General features: G+C 36.3%; 1 protein-coding gene across 1 annotated transcript in view; it reads right to left on the bottom strand.

The window, feature by feature from the left end:
* Nucleotides 1-22,906, bottom strand: part of EPC2 (enhancer of polycomb homolog 2) — a 117,562-nt gene that overhangs the window by 53,427 nt on the left and 41,229 nt on the right. Inside the window, 1 exon segment of the mRNA XM_025431786.3 lies at nt 13,792-13,951. Within this exon segment, the coding sequence (XP_025287571.2) occupies nt 13,792-13,951 (160 nt within the window).

The following is a 22,906-nucleotide window of genomic DNA, read 5'->3' as shown; positions in this document are numbered from 1 at the left end:
GGTCATCTATGTGGTCTACAATGCATGTAAGTAATAAACTGGTCTGCACCAAGACCCAAGAGAAACCACTGTGCTCACCAACAGCCCATAATACCTGGCAATGGCACAATCCTCACTTACACTGTCCCTGACCATAGGGGTGATGTTAACTCCCGAGGAAGAAGAAATTTTACACAATACCAGTAAAAAAAATTTTTTCAAAAAATATTAATAATAAAAATTTCTGAAGAAGTTCCTTCTTTAAAGCAGAAGCAGCTTCTTGAAGCCATCATGTTAGGGTATGGCCAAAGCGGCCAACTGGCTAAAGCTGATAGCTATTTTGTGGAGAGCAGTAATTTTGGAGTTCCACCTAAGGAAGACCTCTTCCCTCTCATCTTAGTTCATATAATAAAGTAGTCTATTCTCTCTCTGTGTAGCTCTCATGAATAAATAAAATCTTTAAAAAGGGGGGGGGGTGGACACCCCAGGTGGCTCAGCAGTTTAGCGCCACCTTCGGCTCAGGGTGTGATCCTGGGGTCCCGGGATCGAGTCTCACACGTCAGGCTCCCAGCATGGAGCCTGCTTCTCTGCCTCTCTCTCTCCTCTCTATCTCTCATGAATAAATAAAACCTTAAAAAAAAAAAAAAAAAGAAAAAGAAAGTAGTCTATTAAGGAAACAAATCTAACAAAAAAACCAAAGAACAGTTAATGTGATTATTAAAAAGTGTGTGAAAGGCTGTCAAACCCAGCTTGAAGACTTCCACTGAAGGGGCAGACAAATGTATTGCTTGACAGCTGCTTCCTACCTTAAATCCATAACCCATCAATATACGTTCTTCTCTCACACCTCTTATACTTCATTTACTTCGAAATTTAAAAAAAAAAAATTTTTTTTGCCTAAAAATTCACCCATCCACACACATTTGATATAGCAGCAAACTGTAGGCAAACTTTATATAGTTTGATGTAGGAGCAACCAGTAAGCAAAACTCAGATTTAAAACAGTATAAATAAGAATGGCAATTCCAGATTAAAAGTTTTTTTATCATCAAAATTATTCCATTTCTAATATGGAACATTTTTAACCTAATGTTACTTGTCTTCTGGACAGGAATCAAAGAAAATAAATTCAAGAGGCTGTAAACACTAAAGGCAGTGAGGAGAGAGACAATATTTATTACTGTCCTTTCAGTCCTTTCTGTAGAAGCTGATTTTTCTCTGAACTGAATATATATTCGAGGGTCTATAATTTGCCAGGTACTAATAATTCTATAGAAAAGAAGAATATGGATGCCCAGATACAGTGTTTCCTGAGTCTTAATTTTTCTTTTAATTTATGTGCAACCTGTCAAGTGGAAAACTAGAATAAACAGAGATATGCTGGCAGATCCAGACTCCAATTAGCATAACCCAAATTATACAGTAGTTACTCTTTTCTTGTAAATAGAGATAAAAGCCTTAAAAATTAACAGTTCCTAAGGGTGGTCACAGACCAGAACTCAGCTGTTCAATTAATCACATAATTCCTTTTCCTCATGTTGGTGGAAAAATGCCAGGTGTGGGGGAAAATTATGGTTACTCAAGCAATATTTTTTTAAAGATTTATTTATTTGACAGAGAGAGAGAGAGCGCACACAAGTGCACACAGCAGGGGGAGAGGGAGAAGCAGACTCTGCTGAGCAGGGAGCCTGGTACGGGGCTTAATCCCAGGACCCTAGGATCATGACCTGAGCCAAAGACAGACACTTAACCAACTGAGCCACCCAGGCACCCATAAACAATATTTTAATAAAGTAAAAATCTCACTGTCATAAAGTAAAATCTGGATAATTTTCATTTTTAGAAAGTTTTTTCTTATTCATGAAATCTATTTTGAATTTTCTCCCTCTTTCAACTCTTCCTCTCTCCTTTTCCCTGTCATCATTTTCTCCCTCTGCTGGAGCTATATTAAAAAACAATACAAAACAAAAAAGTAAGTTGAAGATCAGACATACCAGTTAATTTACATTAATGCAAATTTTTAAAAGTTACATAATTTAGAGTCGGAAACACCTTATCTTACAGATCAGAAAACTGAGAGGTTAAGAACTTGGTGAGTTGAACACAGGTTTTAGGGTTTTGATTCATAGGGCTCAGAATTTATCCCATTACAACACACAGACACTATTAAATCCTTCTAATCATAGCAACAGTAATGAAAAATTCTTTGAATTTCAAAGGGAGCAAAAATATAGGCATATCAAAAGATTGTTTTTGTTCTACTTTGGACTTAAATGTTTAAGTTTATAAATTATATTTAATAAACAAAGACAATGCACATAAAACAAGCAGTTGTGAAACGGATGTATTAGGCACTCAAGGATTTATTAAAAAACAAATGTGAAATATTAAAAAGAACAAACTCTAAGAGTTTTTTACTTAAAAGTTATTTCAAGACAACATTTCCAACATTTACCTATGAATTATCAATGGTGATTTTTTTTTTTTTACTGTAAGAAGAAGCAAACTTCATCTTTATTAACTAAGCCCCTACTTTCATACATCTTCAAGTTTCCCAAGTGTTTAACTTCTGGAAACTGTTTGCCAATATCCAATCCCTTTAATTCAGACAACAAAGTTAAGACTGAGGTACAAGTACACCTTGTTTGTAAAGGGTCTTCCTTTCAATGTATTAACAACAGCACTTTTTAAGAATGCCATTTATTTACAAACTCACTGGTGTTATATCTTCTTCCAACTGTGCATTTCCTTTCTTATACAACTTTCCAAAATTACTTTTATTAATCCAATGAATCCAGTAACAAACACTAATGACTGTATCTCAAGTACACATATATGATAGGCTCCCTTCTAAATCAGAATAGATATCAATGCCATATAGCATCAAGAAGTATATGCAAAGGTACTCCAGACAAAGGAGCAAGAGCACAGAAATGGAATATGCTTAACTACAAAGAAACATAAATTACCAATAGTGAGTCTGGATAGACTTCAACTAGCAGAATAAGGATTCAGAACTATATATCCATGGAAGTTGTATGCACATATGTAAAATGTATATATATATTTTTAAGTAGAGTTGAATAGTTTTATTACAAGTCTTAGATCAGCAATGCTACTGTATCATCTAAATCTCAGTTAGATGGACCTAGTACACACTGAAGTGAACTCTGACTAGGTGGTAGACTTATGTACTAGGAAGCAGTTTAAATAAAACATTTTCCTAGAATCCCAAATATACTTCTTAATCCAAAAGAAGTCCAGGGATCCGAGAAAGGCTCTGAAGGCTCTCTTTTATATGAGTATCATCAAAGCATCTAAATCAGTATTTCTCAAACTTTAGCATTCACCAGAATCTTCTGGATGACTTCTTAAATCACAGATTACTTAGCTAGACCACCAGTATCTCACCAAGTCTATCTAGAGAAGGGCTTATTAATTTGCATTTTTAACAAGTTCTCAAGTGATGAGAAGCAACATTTTGAAAACCTCTGATCTAAACCTAAATCATTGCTCTTAAAGATAACAAACTTTATTTATGCCTAATTTGAAATATGCTGAATTTTTACAATTTTTAAATTTTTAAGGTCCTCAGGGTTCAAATAACTTTCAAAGATAGATAATGACAACTTAGTGTATCTCAAAGTTCAAAAGCAACATCTCTGCCTCTGCTTGGAGCTCTCCAAGGTTCTGAGAGCCTCCAAGCCTAGCATTTCTCAATTGTGTACCAAGAGACCACGAATGTAGATATAGCCAGGACTCTTTTATTCCCCCAAGATTATCTATTTTATACAGAGAGAGCACCCGTGCAAGGGTGGGGGGAGGGGCACAGGGAGAGGAACAGAAAGAGTAGCAGACCCTTGCTAAGCATGGAGCCCAATGTGGGCGCTCGATCTCAGAACTCAGAGATCAAGACCTGAGCCAAAACCAAGAGTGGGACACCTAATGATCTGAGCCACCCAGGGGCCCCTAGCCAGGACTCTTGACTTTCATTCTCCAAGATTTCCAACAACTATTTAAGACTCAGCCAGAGACCTTACTTATATTCCCTACCCAGTGTACAAATAAAGTGAAGTACAGAAGAATCCAAGATGACTTCTGATCCAAATCTCTCTGACAAAAAAAAAAAAAAAAAATCCACTCCAGATTTATAATGTAATAAGGATTATTTTAAGCCTTTGGCTGGCTAGTCAACTAATAACTACATCCCTCTCCCACTCTGAAGAATTCACATTTTATATAAATAACAAGTATTACTGGCCAAAATTAGTAGCAAAGATGACAACCATGGGAACCACAAACCATTAGAATGGGTAAGCGGATTCTTTGAATCTTTCAGGGAAATTTTCATCTTTAGAGTGGGTCTACAGCCTAATGATATTAGACAAAACCTAAAGGATGTAATGGTGATTTAAAATTAAAAAGTCAAGTATATAAAGATAATGATCCTTTTATTCTCCCTCTAATTATGTTTTTTCTTAGTCATCTCTCTCCTCCTTCAGACTCTTCCTCTCTTGTTTTCTAACAACTCAATAGGTAACTGGGCAAAGGACTAACAATTCAGGAGATAAAAATGCTAACGGCTCCTAAAAAAGTAAGAAAAAGACTTAACCACATTCATAAGGAATACATTAAAACTATACCAAGAGAAATTAAAGTCTGGGTTTTGGTCAATAACTATGTCCCAATATTGGTTTCTTAGGTCTGACACAGTAATGTGTGATGGTAATATTAGAGAAAATTGAAACCAGTAGTGAGGTATAAAGGAACGCTCTACTACCCTTGCAACTTTTCTATAAATCTTAAGTTTTTCCAAAATAAAAGATTTATTTAAAAGAATAATACACTAAGGTATATCATCTCCCACCTATTAGAATGTAAAATTTTAAAATCCAAAAGCAGTCTTTTGATAAGGCTATGAGGAAGTAAGTACTATCACACATTGCTAGTGGAAGTGCAAAGTGGTATAACTCCTATAGAGAGCAATTTGGCAATTTCTGTAAGAAATAGATACAATCGCACCTTTATGAAATTCTGTATATTCAAGTTATTCACTTAGATACTATTCGTAATAAAGACTGGAAACAATCCAAGTTCCCTTCTATAGGAAATTGGATAATAATCTGGCACATCCAAACACAAAGGACTATTATGCAACAGTAAAAAAGAAATGAGAACATGTTCTACATGCTGTTATGGGAGGGGATAATTTCCCGACTATACTCTTAATAAAGAAAAGGAAAAGAAAAAAAGTCAAAGTGTCAAAAAGTATATATAGTATATTAAATTTTGTGTAAGAGGGGATATAAAAATATAAATTCCTATGTGGCTTTATTTGCATAACAAAACCCTAAAAGAACACATAGCCTAATAAAAGTGGTTTCTTATAAGGGAAGGGTGAGGGCAGCCTGGGTGGCTCAGCGGTTTAGCGCCTGCTTTCACCCCAGGCCGTGATCCTGGAGACCTGGGATCAATTCCCACATCGGGCTCCCTGCATGGAGCCTGCTTCTCCCTCTGCCTTTGTCTCTGCCTCTCTTTCTCTCTGTGTCTCTCATTAATAAATAAAATCTTAAAAAAAAAAAAAAATAAGGGAAGGGCGACTGGAACCTGTTTTTTACATACTTTTTATTTTGTTTTTTTTTCATACTTTTTATTTTGAAATCATCTGAATGCATTACCTATTAAAAATAAAATCTGGAAAAAAAAATAAAAATAAAAAATAAAATAAAATCTGGGATCCCTGGGTGGCGCAGCGGTTTGGCGCCTGCCTTTGGCCCAGGGCCCGATCCTGGAGACCCGGGATCGAATCCCACGTCGGGCTCCCTGCATGGAGCCTGCTTCTTCCTCTGCCTGTGTCTCTGCCTCTCTCTCTCTCTATCATAAATAAATAAAAAAATAAAATAAAATAAATAAAATCTATTACTTTGTGAAAACAATTTTGTGTTTTAAAAAATATTCTGGGTCAGTGATCTCCATGTACTACCTGAGATTCTTCCCTACTTTCTGTTCAGACCTCCTATCTTTCTCATTCACTCTCAATGAATCAAATCATTCAGTAACATGGAATGGGGGCAAAAGCCTCACTTAGATATCTGGGTGCAGTCAGTATCTTCGCTTAACTAGTATAAACTAATTCTACAACTACATATGTGCAAAAATATACATGCTATTAATACCTAATAGTATAAAATAATAATTAAGTCACAGAACAGAGAGCCTGGGTGATTTGGCTGATGAATCGTCTGACTTGGGCTTTGGTCATGATCTCTGTTATTTTACTAATAACAAATCCACAAATAATCTGGGTCTAAAACTCCTTGTTAATTAAAGTGTAATGAGGGGCACTAATTAGAGTGTAAGAAGAGTGCTGAGCCAGGTGCGGGGCTTGATCCCATGACCCAAGAGAGAGATCCTATCTCTATTGCCTAAAAGAAGAATGGATGTTTAAGTGACTGAGCCACTCTAGTGCCCCACAAAGGAGATGCTTAAGCCAATGATGAGAATCAAGTATTTTCGAACAAGGTCCAATTTAGAGGGAAAAGGAAGGCTTTACTTAACCTTCACGGGGAGAAGGGGGTTCTATAACTCTGATTATTAACTATCAAAGAATGTGAGAAAAAATTATTTTAATCACTAAAATACTATCTTGGATTATTTAAAAAACACCATCATGGAGGCTTTTATTTTTTCATCTTTTACATAACTTCTATTTCCCATTTTAGCCTTTTCTGAAAAACCATGAGAAGTACTATTTACTGATTTTTTTTTCCTGATTTTTTTTCTTAAACAGAAACAATAAAACCTACTTGATCAAGGTCCTATGAAGTCCAATCCATTCTACCCAAAACAAACTTTGCCCACTGTAACATTTAGTTGGGAGATTAAAATCACTAACTGCCACACTGTGCTTTCCCAACTTGGACCTCCTTCCATGAAAGTTGCAGGACTGTCTTCAGAGTTCCTCACTACCCTAAGCAAAACTGAAAAATGTGCTTTTATACTTGTTTAGATTACTCTCATGGTTCCCTTTTCTTCAAGCTTTTCTCTCTTCCTGGCATCTCCTTCATCCCCATGCACAGTGCTCTTCCATTCATCAATCAACCCTGACAGGCCAAACCAGCAAAGTGTCATAACAAGTGTTTGTATCTGCCTTTAACATCCAGGATTTCCTTTTCTATTGACAACAACCATCCTCCATCCTGCAATTTATCCATCACACACACACAAAACAAATGAAAAAAGGAATTCTTTACTCCCATTGTTGATTCTATCATCAGCCACATTTGAACAGAAATGTATTTGTTTAATGTGTATCAGTATTTGCATCTTAGAATGATAAGCTATGACTGAAAAACTATACCAGAGTTAAACAGGCACACTCTAGAGCTAGAGGGCCTGGTTCAAATTCTGACTCTTCCACTTGCTAGCTGCATTACTTTGACTCTTTATGAAATATTTCTTTAAAAGGGGAGTAAGAACACTGGCTGCCTTGTAAGATTCCTTTAAGGCATAACTGACTTTATACATGTAAAACACGAACAGGACCTGGGCATGGCAATCAGTAAATGCTATTTTACTATGCCTTTTACCCGTAACTGTGGAAAGAAAAGTTTAGTCTTCAATTAAAACTGTCAGGAAATATGCATGTAAAAAATATTTTTATAGGTAGGGTAGACAGCCCATTAAATTGTATTACGGAGTAAGATGGGAAGGAAATTTAGTCTTTTAAGGTAGATAGGAAGACATACAAAATGCTAAAAGGTGCCAACTCTCAGGGCAGTGCGGTGTCACTGAAGAATCTTCCATGGAGATACTAGCTGCTAGGTGAATATGCTGAAAGCCTGTTTCTGGTAACCCCTATTAACAAAACCAGGTGTGCTGGGTTACATCACAGTATCTTCTTTGTGTGGCCCCACAGGAGAGTTCTAAACACTTCAGTGCCAGGAAACCTGTACTGAAATATGCACCTTAAAGCCAATCTTACTTTTCTGCTTTTGTCTATTAATTGCATCATGCCTAAAATATGTACTATTACACATCAGACTTAACCTCTTACTGTAGTGTCTTTGTTTTCTTCTCAATTTCTTTAACCATGCTCTTTACTCTATGATGTATTTTACTCAGTAACTCCAATTTTTTAATAGTGGGAATAAATAAATACATAAAGGCCCAAAAGGCACTCTCTTTGTACTCCGACTTCTTTTTCATCTCTCTAGTCAGACCACCAAATGATTATTTTGCTTTTCCCCCCAAACACCTGGTATTACTTTAACACTTTCTGACTTTTGGATTTCCTCCTCTTTCCTGTATTCATAGCTACCCAGGTACTGCTCTACCATTTCAGCCTTCACACCCACACTAACAGCTTTACCCAAGAATAGGAGGCTCAGCATAATCCTGAGAAGTGAGGAAGATCCTTAGAGCCAGCTGATCTGAACGTGAGTTGCCGTCAGGGTCTAGCCTGGCTCACTATCCCTGTTATCATGCCTTCAAATCATCCCAGTGTGGAATCTAGCTTCACCTGGAATGTGTTCTCCACAAATCTGATACACTCTATTTCTGTATTCATGGCACTGTTTTTTTCTAATATTTATTTTCGTAAATGTGTGATTCATTTCATCACATGCTCAATTCACCTATTAATATACACCCAATAACATTTTTACAAAAAGTGATGTTCTTAGAATGCATTCTTTTTCAAACCAAGGAGTTTTACTGTATAAACAAAGCAATACTCTTCATTTGGGATCTTTTCCAATGCTTGCCAATCAAAACATGTCTGTCCCACCAGTGTAAAGGGTCAATTATCATCATTTTCGTTAATGAGAATAGCAACGGCCATTGCAAGGATAGTGAGACTTAAGTTAGATATTAGGCCAGCATCTATCTCACTCCTGCTGAAAACCCAGTGGAATATATTGGTCCACTTTACGTTGAATAAGTTTCTTCTTTTCCCAATGTTGATTTGACAATGGTCAGCTTTATCAGACTGAGGAAGCCACCCTCACGCGTACTGACATGTTACAGTATTATAGAGGCAAAGATCGGCACTTTCCCAAGGCTTTATTATCTTTGTTGCCGATACAAACAGCAGTCAACCTCCTTTCAGTAAGTTCCTCTCCCTGCCTGGCAGATAACAAGGAGGCTACTTCCTACCTATCTGTCCTCCTAAACTCTCCTTTCTTTCAGCCAAGAAGCAGGGTGAGATGGTCTGCTGATCTGTGTTTGTAGGTGTGTAATGCAGTGAGAAGAGGAAGAGACCTTTCAAAAAAAAGATAAGGAGTCCTAGTTTCAAGAACCATTTAGGGGAATTCAAAACTAGATACAAATTAACTTCAGAACACTTCGAAAACAATATTGAAACAGTATCTCAAGTTCCTTCATGTTCTAAAATTCTGAGATAATTAATGTCAACTGTGTAATATTATAAATTTTTTTAAAGATTTATTTATTTATTCATTCAGAGAGAGCGAAGAGAGAGGCAGAGACACAGGCAGAGGGAGAAGCAGGCTCCACACAGGAAGCCCGATGCGGGACTTGATCTCGGGTCTCCAGGATCACACCCCGGGCTGCAGGCGGCGCTAAACCGCTGCGCCACCGGGGCTGCCCTATAATATTATATTAAATAAAAGGGGTAATGGAAGGTCAAAATAAGGAACTTACTACAATGTAATCAAAGTCATATCCTCAAGGAGAAAAATTTGGGTTCTGAATTTGATGAAGTTCTTAAATTCCAAGAGGAATGAAGGAATTATAACATCTGGGTTGAGGTACCCAAAGTAAACTTGTTTTAACAGTAAGTAAAAATGGAGGCAGCATCTTATACAGGTGTCATCCAACTGACCAGTGTGGAGAATTAGCCAAATGAGGAACACTTTGGAGTATCTTACGTCATCAAAAACTCTATGCCTCCAAGATGCTTCCAACTTGAAAAGAATACCCCAATGTTTCAGATTTAAAGAAGTTCCTCAGACTACCAGCACAGGCCACTATGGAGAACTAGTACTGAAAGAGATGGGAAGAAACAATGGTGCCTCATCCATACCAAGACTGGAATCACTCTACTCCCAACTCCTGGCATATATGAGTTTTGTCCTAAAATGACAATGTTGTAAATAAAAAGCTCACTTTTCATTTCCAACTTGGATCCACAAAGCTCCTCATTTTCACTGTACATATCAATTTTGTTACTTTTGATTCTGTGTACAATTCTGTTATTTTAATTCCTACAAGATCAGTATCTCAAAAATGTCATAGTGTGTATACTTTTATCTTCAATCACCCAATGATTCACTCATTTATTTATTCAGCAAATATTAAACTGCATACACCCACATGCTAGGTACGACTGGGCAGTGAAATTAAAAGGAAAAATATGTCCCTACTCTCAATGACTGCTATAGCCTAGTGAGACAACAAAGGGCAGACAATCACAACCAAAGGTGGTTAATGCCACAATGACAGTGTGCACGTGACATGGGGGGGCTTGAGGTAAACAGTGCCAAGAATTTTGCTTTGAGAAGGCTGTTATATGTAATCCTGGAGATGAGACAGAGAACAAGTTATATGCTAACAAGAGAGGACAGAAGTAAAGAGGTATGTGAAAGCGTGAAGGTATGAGAAAATATGGCATAAGTCAGAGTGCTGCAAGGAGCTCATTATTTCATAGCTGAAAGTGCGAAGGCTTAGAGGAATTGGAAAAAAAAATTGTATTGAGGCTGTATTCTAGGACTGCATGGTGAATGAGGTGAAACTGTGCTGCTGAGGATCCTACCATCTAGAGAAGGAAACAGACCATTACTTCCAACAGACTCAGTAAGGTTGGTGGTCCTAGTGGAAGAACCCACAGAGAACCAAGGCTGGATAGGCACAAAGAAGGGCCTTAAAGTACAACACTAAAATTTTATCCGATAGACAACAGAGAAGCTTTGAACAACTCTAAATGGACAATAATCACATTAGCAGCAGTGTAGACCAATAAAGAAGCTTCTGCCAAAGCCCAGGCAAACAATGTGATGGACCTGTACTAGTCCACCCTACTGTGGCAATTCTACGTCTTTTTCTAGCCAGGCAAATAGGGATACTTTGAAATCTATTATGTAAAGAACAAAAGGAAAAAGCCAGAGCAATATTTTCTGGAATTCTTATACTTAAGGACTCAAGAAAGAAGTTATGTCACAAAATATTTAAAAGACTTGCCTTGAGGGGTGCCTAGCTAGCTCAGTCAGAAGAGCATGTGACCTTTGAATACAGGTTTGTGAATTTAAATTCCACATTGGGTATAGAGATTACTAAATATAAATAAACTTTTTTAAAAAAAAGCTCTTCCTTGAAAAAAAATCTCTATGATAACATGAATTTAAGTTTTAGCAGAGACAAGTTTAAGGCCAGTAATAGGCACACAGGTAATGAAATGCGGAATATCAATTTGATAAAAAATTAATAGGCATTGAAAACAACAATCACAGACTATAGTAAAATCTGAGAAACTTAAAATGTACATAGAAAAAACAATACTTGTATGTACAGAATACTGTGTATAGTATGTAGAATAGCTACTTTGACTAAAAGAAAAAAATGAAAGTTAAAATGTTATTTTTATTCTATCTTCCACAGTTACACAATGAAATTAAATTTAAAAGCCAACATAAGATTAATGTTTTTTGTATCTAATGGGTCTGACCCAGGTGGGTTACACCCAATTTCTTCCTTCTTGGTTTTCTAGAGTGGTTTTTACATATGCTCCTGATGTCTAGCTACACTGTTACTAAAAATACAAAGACAACAACGACAGACACTTTGGCTTGAAAAATCCTTAAAATTCCTATTGCGAACAGCTATCTCCTTCCCGATACAAAGACAAAGCAAATTCAGGAAGATAAAGGGCTCAAAGTCAAAGAACACAGAGGGAAAAAAAAACAACACATAAATAATTTCTGCATCGTATTTCTCTCAAAATTCAAAGAATCTCTGGAAAATGGTTCTGATATCTAAGAGCCTTTTAAAAGTCATTTAAAAACAATTCAGTCAACACACATGCCATTTATTGTGCGTCTATAAGCCATGAGCTTTCATCTAAAGACACAAAGAGAAAATAAAACAGAAGTCTCTGCCCCAGGAGCTCATAGTTTAAAAGGAGAAAGAGAACGAACGGTTAATAAAGTACGGTGAGTCCTCTAATAGAGGTATATACAACGAAAACAAGATAAGTAAAAATCAGAGGTCAAATGAACAAGGTCAGGATAAGCTTCTTAGGGGAGTTTTAGGTCTTAAATGAGTTACAGGACAGGAAAGAGGACTTGAATAGCACATGCAAGGAAGTGTGAAACGTGAAACAACCAGGCAAATGTGAGTAATTTACCTTAGTTTCTATACTAAAGAGAGTGAGGGGAAGAACAACTGGAAATGAGGTTAATGGAGTAGACAGGAAAAAAAAAATCACAAAGGGTCTTGTGTTCAGACTAGAGATTTTGGCTGTTATGAATTCTGTCAAATCTAAACTGTCATCAGTTACAAGGTGCATCATGACTTTATATGTACTCTAAGAAAGAAAAAAAAAACACTTCTGCTGGAGTCTATTAAGTTTAATAGAATATTCCTGCATAAAGATACACTACTAAGTGGTAACAACTCAGCTTAAGATAAGAAATAAACCAACTATGCAGAAAGAACAGTAGGGAACTTCATTTCTCAACTGTATGTGAAAGGTGGAGGGGGAAATCTCCCCCTGAGAACTTCAACTCTAGGTAGGTCTAAAGCTACCAGTACAGACTAAAAACAAGTAAACAACAAACACTTTAAAGTGGTCTCCTGTTGGAAGTATCCCTAGGTGCTTAGCAAAAATAAGTTTTCTTTAGATAAAATAGACCTGAATTCAGGACAACAGCAATTTAATATGCAATCTTATTCCAAAGACGATCAATAAAAAACGTGCATCTTAGAACTGATAGAAAAGTCAGTCTTAAATCTAGAAAGGTTTCATAATTACATGGGGAACTTTTTAAAAATACTTATTGTCAGGCCACATACCTCAGAAAGGCAGACCTAAACCAGAGCCCTGGAATCTCAATTTTAACTAAGTTACCCAAGGCTTTTTCTTACACAATCAGACAAGATACCAAAACATGAGCATCTGTCTGACCCATCCTTTGAAAGCTTCTCTCCTAGACTGTAAAGAAGAGCATGATTTTAAGCCAAAGAATAATTAGATCAGATTGACAGTTCAGGAAGACCACTCTGGTGCCAGTGGACTTTGTGGAGAAGATACATTAGAAGAGGGTAAGGAAAGGCAATAGAAGAGTAGTAAATAAAATAAGACATTTGTGAAACAGTTTTAAGGCAAGAGATGGTTACTATTCAAATAGTAATAGGGAGAAAAATAAGAGAGTATCAAGGAGGCAGAAATAGAATTTTATAAAAATTAGATGTAGAGGGGTAGAATCTAATTCTAAAAAATTTCTGAAGATTCACCCGAATCAGCATCATAATAGCCTCTAGGCCTTTAAAAATAAATCTTAAATTTGAGTACAGTAATCCACCAACTTTTAGATGTATAATAATAAAATATAAGTGCTACACAAAATTCTATACTACATAAAGATCAAATGTTCCAAATGCAACTAACACTCAAAATGATTTCCAAGTTCAGATGTTAAGCACAGAGAGATTTTATTCCATAATGTTTTACATTTCTATGAATCAGTGTATATGCACTGAAAAATTAAAATCTCTTTGGGCATAAAAGAGAGAAAGGATTTTCACTGATTGATAAATTTAAATTACAAACAGAAAACAATGAATCAACAAACTTACGCTGAATATGAATGAACTGTTTTGGCTGTTTAAACTCTCCTTTGTACAAGCGATTGTAATAGTTGACGTTGCTCTCTGCCTCAGGAACTGGAATGACCATGCTCTCTTTTTTTTCTCTAAACACTTGCTGTGCTGAAATAGCTCGCTGTAAATGATGTTCCTGGAAAATGTAAAGTAGGCAACATAAGTCGTTTTAATAATGTTAATTCAATGCATAATGCTATTTAAAATTTACTTTATTTAATAACTGCAAGGTGATTTAAGAATTATAGATTCTTCAGCATAGAACTATAGAAAACATTGCCAATGATGTCTCTTAATACTTGTGCTCATCCTGTTATCATCTTAGATGTTTATAATTTTATTACGCAGAATTTTCTTTAAAGATTAAATATACATATATTCCCAAACTAGAATTTAACATATCAATTAAAAGAAAACTGATCCCTTGTTTGCTAAATTAACAGAGGTGTTTGTCAACCAGTACCAGGATACAGGAAAATATGCAAATGACAGAAAAACCATTTGTGTCACAGGTTTTAATTATCCTCTGCAATTACACACCCGAAACTTCAAAGGTAAAAAATTTTGAGTAACTCAAAAAAAAAAAAAAATGTTCAACAGACTGTATTACTATCACAGCAAGAAATATTTTTAAACTAAGGTTAAACAAAAGTTCCTATTAAAAATACATCCTGATTCTAGTAATTTTCATTGTCTCCACCACTTAATGCCTACTTTCTCCCTTGGCCCACAAGGGATCATTCTCAACAAAGTACTTTTACTTTGTGGAAGACAAATTAGGTCATGTCACTCCCCAATAGATCCTCTTCATATCAGATCAAAGATTAAAATGATCATTGACTTATAAGGCCTTATTTCTCTAACCTTAGCTTCTACCTCTCCCTACCCATCCTTTATTGTAGCCACACTGCCTTTCCTTAAAGTTCCTAAATATCCAAAAAGATTGTACTTGAAATTCCCTCAAATCTCACCTTATCAGAGAGACATTCTGTAATTTACCTAAGAGATAAAAGAATACTGGCTAAGAATTTATTAGTGTCATTCTTTCAATACTATTTCAGGGCATCTAGTAGGTATCAGATACTACTCCTGTTACTGAGAATTATAAGAATGAATGAGAGACTGCTATTAAGGAATTTAGCTAGTAGAAGAGAGATACCTAATTATGCAATCATGTTTGGACTTGACAAGCATCTCTCTTCTCAATTAGTCAAACCACTGTCTAAGGAGGATAGAGAAAGATATCCAAAGAAAGATATCCAAAAGAAAGAAAGATATCCAAAGAAAATCTAAACTAAAACTTTCAGGATCAACAGAGATTTAGCAAGGCAAAAGCCAAAAAACCCCACAAAAACCAAAACCAAAAAACCACAATCGAGGCAGAGAAAAAAAATGTTCAAAATAGGCAAAAGCTCAGACACATTCAATAAAAGGCAAGCAGCTGAGATAAAAGACGGTGGGTGCTAGCTTGGATTTGAGAGTTTCTCCACTTTCAATACCAGGAAGAAGTATGTTTTTCTTCATAGGATAGGATCCCAATTTGGAGCACTAAATACACCACCCCATACAAATATTACTATCAGTTTAGAATCTTTAGTAATAAAAACTTCTGAGTTAACTAAAAAATTGTGAGAGGATCAAATACACCCACAGAGAGCATCAAGAAATTAGGAAAGCCAGGCTCTGAAAGAGCAATTGCTAGCATTATTTAAGCCTATACTCTTACTACTTGCTGACATTTCACCCTTCTGGTCAAACAAAGTGATACAATATGAAAAGCCACCTTGCATTTATATAATGTTTCATAGTTCTCAGAGTACATCCATTATCACATGCTTATTAACTCCTCAAAATCTGGGGACAATGGGTCCCTGGGTGGCGCAGCGGTTTGGCGCCTGCCTTTGGCCCAGGGCACGATCCTGGAGACCCGGGATCGAATCCCACGTCGGGCTCCCAGTGCATGGAGCCTGCTTCTCCCTCTGCCTCTGTCTCTGCCTCTCTCTCTCTCTCTCTCTGTGTGACTATCATGAATAAATAAAAAAAAAAAAATTAAAAAAAATCTGGGGACAAGAATAGATATTATAACATAAATGAGACTCAAGAAACAAAGGATTTGCTCTTAGTTATGGTATAAACACAGGAGGATCAAATTTCAGCACTCTGAATTGAGTGTTATTTGACTATTTCATCTTTACTAAAATGGGCTGTTAAAAACAAAAAACCAGGAAAGGGGGATCCCTGGGTGGCTCAGCGGTTTAGCGCCTGCCTTTGGCCCTGGGCGCAATCCTGGAGTCCCGGGATCGAGTCCCACATTGGGCTCCTGGCATGGAGCCTGCTTCTCCCTCCTCCTGTGTCTCTGCCTCTCTCTCTCTCTATCATGAATAAATAATTTTTAAAAAATAAATAAAAGTAAAAAGCAGCCTGAAAAAAACAAAAAACAAAAAACAAAAAACAAACAAACAAAAAAAACCAGGAAAGCCTGGGTGGCTCAGTCAGTTAAGCATCTGCCTTTGGCTCAGGTCATGGACCCAGGGTCCTGGGATGCAGCCCTGCATTAGAGGCTCCCTTCTCAGCAAGGAATCTGCTTCTCCTTCTCCCTCTATCCCTCTCCTCCACTTGGGCTCTCTTTCACTCTTTCTCAAATAAATTCTCTTAAAAATAAAATAAAATTTAAAAAATAAAAAAACATGTACTTGTAATGCTAATATTCTAGAAAAATGGGTGACAAAGAGGAAACTGAGCTAACTGGTAGCACATTTTTGATCTGAAGAGATTCTTTTGATATAATGGACTTTCTTCTAAGTACAAAACGTTTTTAGGTATTATCCAATTATTGAAATACATCTTTAATAGATGAAGACTTAATATTTTAATTTTATATGTGAGGAAATTTAAAAATAGATCATAGATGACTCTCTTCTTGTTAACACAGCTGGCAGATGACAGAGCTGCAGCCAGAAACTAAGGAGCCAGATCATGACACACTCCCCCATTTTAATTTACAGACCAAATTTAGCTCTAAAATAAATCCTCAGCTATCATTTCCCTCCCATACTATCAGAAGACTCTCAATCTAAAAATTGAGAAAAAAAAAATCAACAATGACATGACTGCTAGAGGCCTGTGCTTCATACAGTAACAAACGCCAGTGACAAACATACAAAATCCTGGAACTAGGTACCAGAGTTTTCATTTGTCTTTATTGAGGCAAAGGACTGGTAGGAATAATGATGATTCCTTGTTACATGCTGCATTACCATTAGTAAAGTTACTTGGTTTTTAAAAGTATATTAAAAACCAAGTGCTACTTGATTTCTTTTCCATTAAGAAGGCATTCTTTTGACCCACCAACTTCATTAGGAAATTCATCAAAGGCAACATACAAATGGGCAACAATGACTAAATAAAATACTTCTCACGGCATTGTTTATAACATCAAAAAAACCCATAAAGTCTAAGTGGCAATACAGAGTTAGATATATAAATCATGTTTTATACATAAAATGGAACTCTTAGGTAGTAGTAAAAAATAACATAATGCAGACCTTTCTCAACCTGAAAAGATGTTAGAATATATTTTTGAGGTAAGGGACAGGTGGGTGGATGCTGGCTTAGATGTATAAATATAACACATATAAATAACATGTATAAATATAAATGAATATAAGTGTAGAGAAAATAGACTAGAAGAATATAGAATAGAATATACCACAAAATATTTTTTAGGTGGGCCATGTATTTTTCTGTGTGTCTGCTCTCTCATATTTTCCAAATTTTCTATAATGAATCTGTATTATTTTCACAAGTTTAAAAAGTGGTATAAAAGTTTTTCATCTTGGGCAGCCCCGGTGGTGCAGCGGTTTAGCGCAGCCTGAAGCCCAGGGTGTGATCCTGGGGACCCAGGATCAGGTCCCACATCGGGCTCCTTGCATGGAGCCTGCTTCTCCCTCTGCCTGTGTCTCAGCCTCTCTCTCTCTCTCTCTCTCTGCCTGTGTCTCTCATGAATAAATAAATAAAATCTTCAAAAAAAAAAAAAAGTTTTTCGTCTTAAATAGACTCACCACCAAAATACACAAAGTCACTTCCTATGACTCTTACATTCTGAAATATCCTTTTGAAACGTACTGTAGTATACCTAAATATTTTTTGGTGTTTTCCTAGATATTTACATATCTCTGTGCCTTCTGTTTTTCCTGGCAATATATGAGAAACTGTTAAAAGCAAACTAAAAGAAACTAAATAACTTATGGCTTTTAGTCATATGTAAGTACCAAGCACAACCATGCAACGTGCAGGGCAGAATTTTTTTTCTTTTGGAGATGGGTAAACTAATAAGGTTCTCTGGCCACACTGGTAGAAATCAGCAGTGCTGAAATCTGAACCCTTGTTTGTATGTCTCTTTTCCATCTTGCCAAGCTCATGCCCCAACTTGTTGGGTATCAGAATCTATCAATTAAGATAGGCTACATTAAAAAAATACACACACACACCTCAAAAATTATTTATTGGTTTTTTAAAAATTCACATGCAAAACCCCCAGTTAAAGACAGCAGACTAAATGCCTACATTTATCTACTTCACCATCTTACAATAGTAAATTTACCAATAAAGGATTAAGAAATTTATAAAGCCACAGGAACAAAGAGAATGAGAGATGAACCATCAGCACAAACAAACCAGTGTGGCAAAATTCTGGGAGATCAAAATCAAAAGATGAAGTTTTGAATCCCTGCAGAGAAGGAAAAATTAAAAACTGAGTTCATCTGTCCTGCAGAAAACAAGGTAATGGGGATTTTGAAATACTAGCTATAAACAGCCAAAATGAGACAAGCCCTTCTTTGCCTATTCCTCAAAAGCAGATCATTTTACAGAGACAGAAGAGAGCACCATAGAACTAGTAAAACTGTGAGCCACCCTTAACCTACAGAAGTGAAGATAACCTAGAAGTCTATCATTAAAATTTTTTAAAAGATTCAATTATATCTCTAATAATAAATTCTCTCCACTCTGCACTTCAAGAAAAACACAACAAATGAACTTAATGCCCCAAAGAAACCTTTAGAGATATGAAAACACACACACACACACACACACACACACACACACACACACTAAGATCAGAGAAGGAAGGATTTGGGGAAAAAAATGGAAAGAACTCAGGAAAAAGGAAAAAGACAATTATCTCAGAGATGAAGACTGAAATTACTAGTAGCCAAGTGCAAATATACTCCAACAAAAACATGTCACATAAAGGTTTTTTAATGACCAAGAGAATGAAAATGACATAAAGTAAAATGAATAAAAAAAGATGTCAAGGTCAGCCCCGTGGCCCAGCGGTTTAGCGCCTCCTTCAGCCCAGGGTGTGATCCTGGAGACCAGGGATCAGGTCCCACGTCGGGCTCTCTGCGTGGAGCCTGCTTCTCCCTCTGCCTATGTCTCTGCCTCTTTCTCTCTCTGTGTCTGCCATGAATGAATAAATAAAATCTTAAAAAAAAAAAAATGGCAAGATGTAAAACAAAGAAGGAATGACATTCATATAATTGGAGTCCCTGAGAAAGAGAAACAAAACAATCCAACAAAACAAATATTCAAAACAACAACCCCCCAAAATACCTGGAAATAATAGATTTGAGTCTACATATCAAAAAGAAGCCCATAAGGGAGCAAGATAGCACACAAAAAACCCACCACCACAGGCACAATCTGACAATGCTCAGTGCAGTAAGGAGAAAACACTCTGCTCACAGCTTCTCTCTAGGGAAGAAAAAGAGAAAAGTAGAATGTACATCCAACATTCCAGCTTTTTGGGAAACCGCCCAAGGGACTAACTTCTGTTTCAGCTAACTCAGAGGGCTGACTGAACCAGCCAGCATTCTTTGGATGCCTACGGAACAAAAGAGAACTCAGTCTCCTTGATGCACCAAAGAAGTTATAGCACTGCAGAGAGACACCAGATGGAGCAAAAGATTACAAACTCCTGGAAAACTAGTAATACTCTTTAATTAGGGAATTACGTGCACATGTCCAGAGAAGATGCAACTCTTCCAGATTTCCCTGCTTGTGCTACTAGAAAAGGTCTTCTGGATATGAAGCCAATTCATAACTAAGAGAGGTGACTGTTTTTTAAAAACACACAAATTAGGGGCACCTAGCTGGCTCAGTCAGAAGAATGACTCTTGATCTTGGGAGTCATGGATTTGAGCCCCACCTGGGTGTCGAGATTACTAAAAAATAAGTAAGTAAATAAATAAATTTTAAAAATAAAATGCACAAATGAAAGCAAAAAACAAGATGCATGGAAACAGGGAAATGTAGCTCAAAGAAACAAATCTCCCAAAAGTAACCCTAAAGAAATGGAGACCTGTGAATTATTTAACAAAGTTTAAAATAATTATCTTTACAAAGTTCAATGTGTTACAAAAAAAAAACAAAAACATAAATAGCTAACTGAAATCAAGGAAGCTGAAACATGAACAAAATGAGAACACCAAGGAAGACAAAGGAATTATCAGAAAGAACTAAGCAGAAATTCTGGAGCTGAAGAGTACAGTAACTAATTGAAAGATCCACCAAAGGGATTCAACTGCATGCTTCACCAAGCAGAGGAAAGAATTAGTGAGATCAAAGAGAAACCATTTGAAATTATTTGGTCAGAGGAACAAAAAGGAGGGAAAAATGAAGAAAACCTAAGAGATTTATATGACACTATTGACAGATCCATATAAACATTATGGAAGCCCCAGAAAGAAAAAAGAGAAAGGAGCAGAGAACTTGTTTTAAGAAATAATGGCTGAAAATTAAATATGAGGAAAGAAGTGGACATCCAAATTCAAAAAGCTCAAGTAACATCAACAAAGATAAACTCAAAAAAAAAAAAAAAAAAGAAAAAGAAACAAAGATAAACTCAAGGAATCCTACACTAAGACACATTGTAACCAAACTATCAACAGTCTAGGACAAAGAATCTTGAAAGTAGCAAGGGAAAAGCAAACCATCATGTATATGGGAACACTTATAAAATTATCAACAATTTCTCATCAGAAATACAAGCCAGAAAGGAGTGGGCCAATAAATTCAACGCATAGAAAGAAAAAAAAAATGCCAACCAAGATACTGTATCTAGAAAACCTGTCCTTCAAAAATGACAAAGGAATAAAGACCTACCCAGATAAAAGATGAGGGAATTCATCTCTATTACACCTGTCTTATAAGAATTGCTAAAAGGAGTCCCTTCAAGTTGAAACAAAAAGACACTAGACAGCAGACAGCAACACAAAAACATTCAAAAACATAAAACTCTGGTAAACGTATACATATAGACTAATACAGAATCTTGGAATACTGTAATGGTGGAACATAAGTCATTTTTGATTCTGGTATAGAACTAAATGGTAAGGGACACCTGGGTAGCTCTGTGGTTGAGGATATGCCTTTGGCTCAGGGCATGATCCCCAGGTTCTGGGATCAAGTCCCACATCAGGCTCCCCATGGGGAGCCTGCTTCTCCCTCTGCCTAAGTCTCTGTGTAATTAATTAATTAATTAGTAACATCAATAATGTGAAACAAAGAAAGAGATGTAAACAATTTAAGCTTTTCTCTGGGACTGAGTTTACCAGTTAAAAGAGACTGTTAAATGACGTTTTCATTTGTCTCAGTATTTTATAAGTTCCCTTGTGATTTCTTTTTTGACCTGCTGGTTGTTTAAAAGAGTGATGTTTGGTTTACACATATTCGTGAATTTTACAGTTTTCCTTTTGCTGATTTCTAGTTTCATTCCACTGTGGTTGGAAAAGATACTTGGTATGATTTCATCCTTCTTAAATTTGATAAAAAGTTGTTTTGTGGCCTAATGTAATCTATCCTGGAGAATGTTCTGTGTGTGCTTGAGAAAATGTATTCTGCTGTTTTGTTTTTTTTTAAGATTTTATTTATTTATTCATGAGAGACACACACAGAGAGAGGCAGAGACAGGCAGAGGGAGAAGCAGGCTCCATGCAGAGAGCCCGACATGGGACTCCATCCTGAGTCTCCAGGATCAGGCCCTGGGCTGACGGCGGTACTAAACCACTGAGCCACCCGGGCTGCCCATATTCTGCTATTGTTGGGTGGAATGTTCTGTATATGTCAACCTCTTGCCAAATTATTGAGAAGGAAAAACTTCCATATTCATTTAACAAAACCAGTATTACCCTGATACCAGGATCAGACAAATACTACAAGGAGGGATGGGGAAAAATGGATTAAGGTGGTCAAAAAGTACAAACTTCCAGTTACAATTTTAATATGTTCTGAGGATCTAACATACAGCATGGTGGCTATAGTTAAAAATACTATACTGTATACTTAAAAATTGCTGAGAGTAACTCTTAAATGTTCTCCAAAAAAGTTAACAGATTTTAACAATAACAGCCCTACTATAAGATCGGCAATCCCACTTTTATGCACATACCCCAAAGAACTGAAAACAGGATTTAGAAGATTTGCATATCCATGTTCTCCACAACAACCAGTGATGGAAGGAATCCAAATGCTTATTGACAAATGAAGGTATAAACAAAATGCGGTATATACATATAATGGAATATTATTAGTCAGCCTTAAAATGAAGGCAATTGTGACATATGCTCTAACATAGATGAACCTTGAGAGTTATGCTAAGTGAAATAAGCCAGTCCTGGTCACAAAAAGACAAATCCTTTGTGATTTCACTTATAGGATACCTAAAGTAGTCAAATTCTTTATTTTTTTCAAAGATTTTACTTTTAAGTAATCTCTACACCCAATGTGAGGCTTGAACTCACAACCCTGAGATCACGACTTGCATGTTCTACTGACTAAGCCAACCAGGTGCCCTCTAAAGTAGTCGAATTCTTAAAAATAGAGAGTAGAGTGGTGGTTGTCAGGGACTATGTGAGGAGGAAAAAAACTGTTGTTCAGTGGGTAGAGTTGCAATGTTCTAAGATGAAAAAGTGCTAAATATCTGTGGCATAATACTGTGCATAGTTAAAAAACTATTGTACCCTTAAAAATGGCTCAGGTAGCAAACTTTAGGTTATGAAGTCTTCACTACAGCAATAAACAAAAAGCTTAT

The sequence above is a fragment of the Canis lupus genome, chromosome 19, assembly GCF_003254725.2.
Source record: "Canis lupus dingo isolate Sandy chromosome 19, ASM325472v2, whole genome shotgun sequence".
In the NCBI taxonomy this organism is placed as follows: domain Eukaryota; kingdom Metazoa; phylum Chordata; class Mammalia; order Carnivora; family Canidae; genus Canis; species Canis lupus.
Note: the sequence above shows the minus strand (reverse complement) of the source record. Positions and strands in the feature narration are given on the sequence as shown.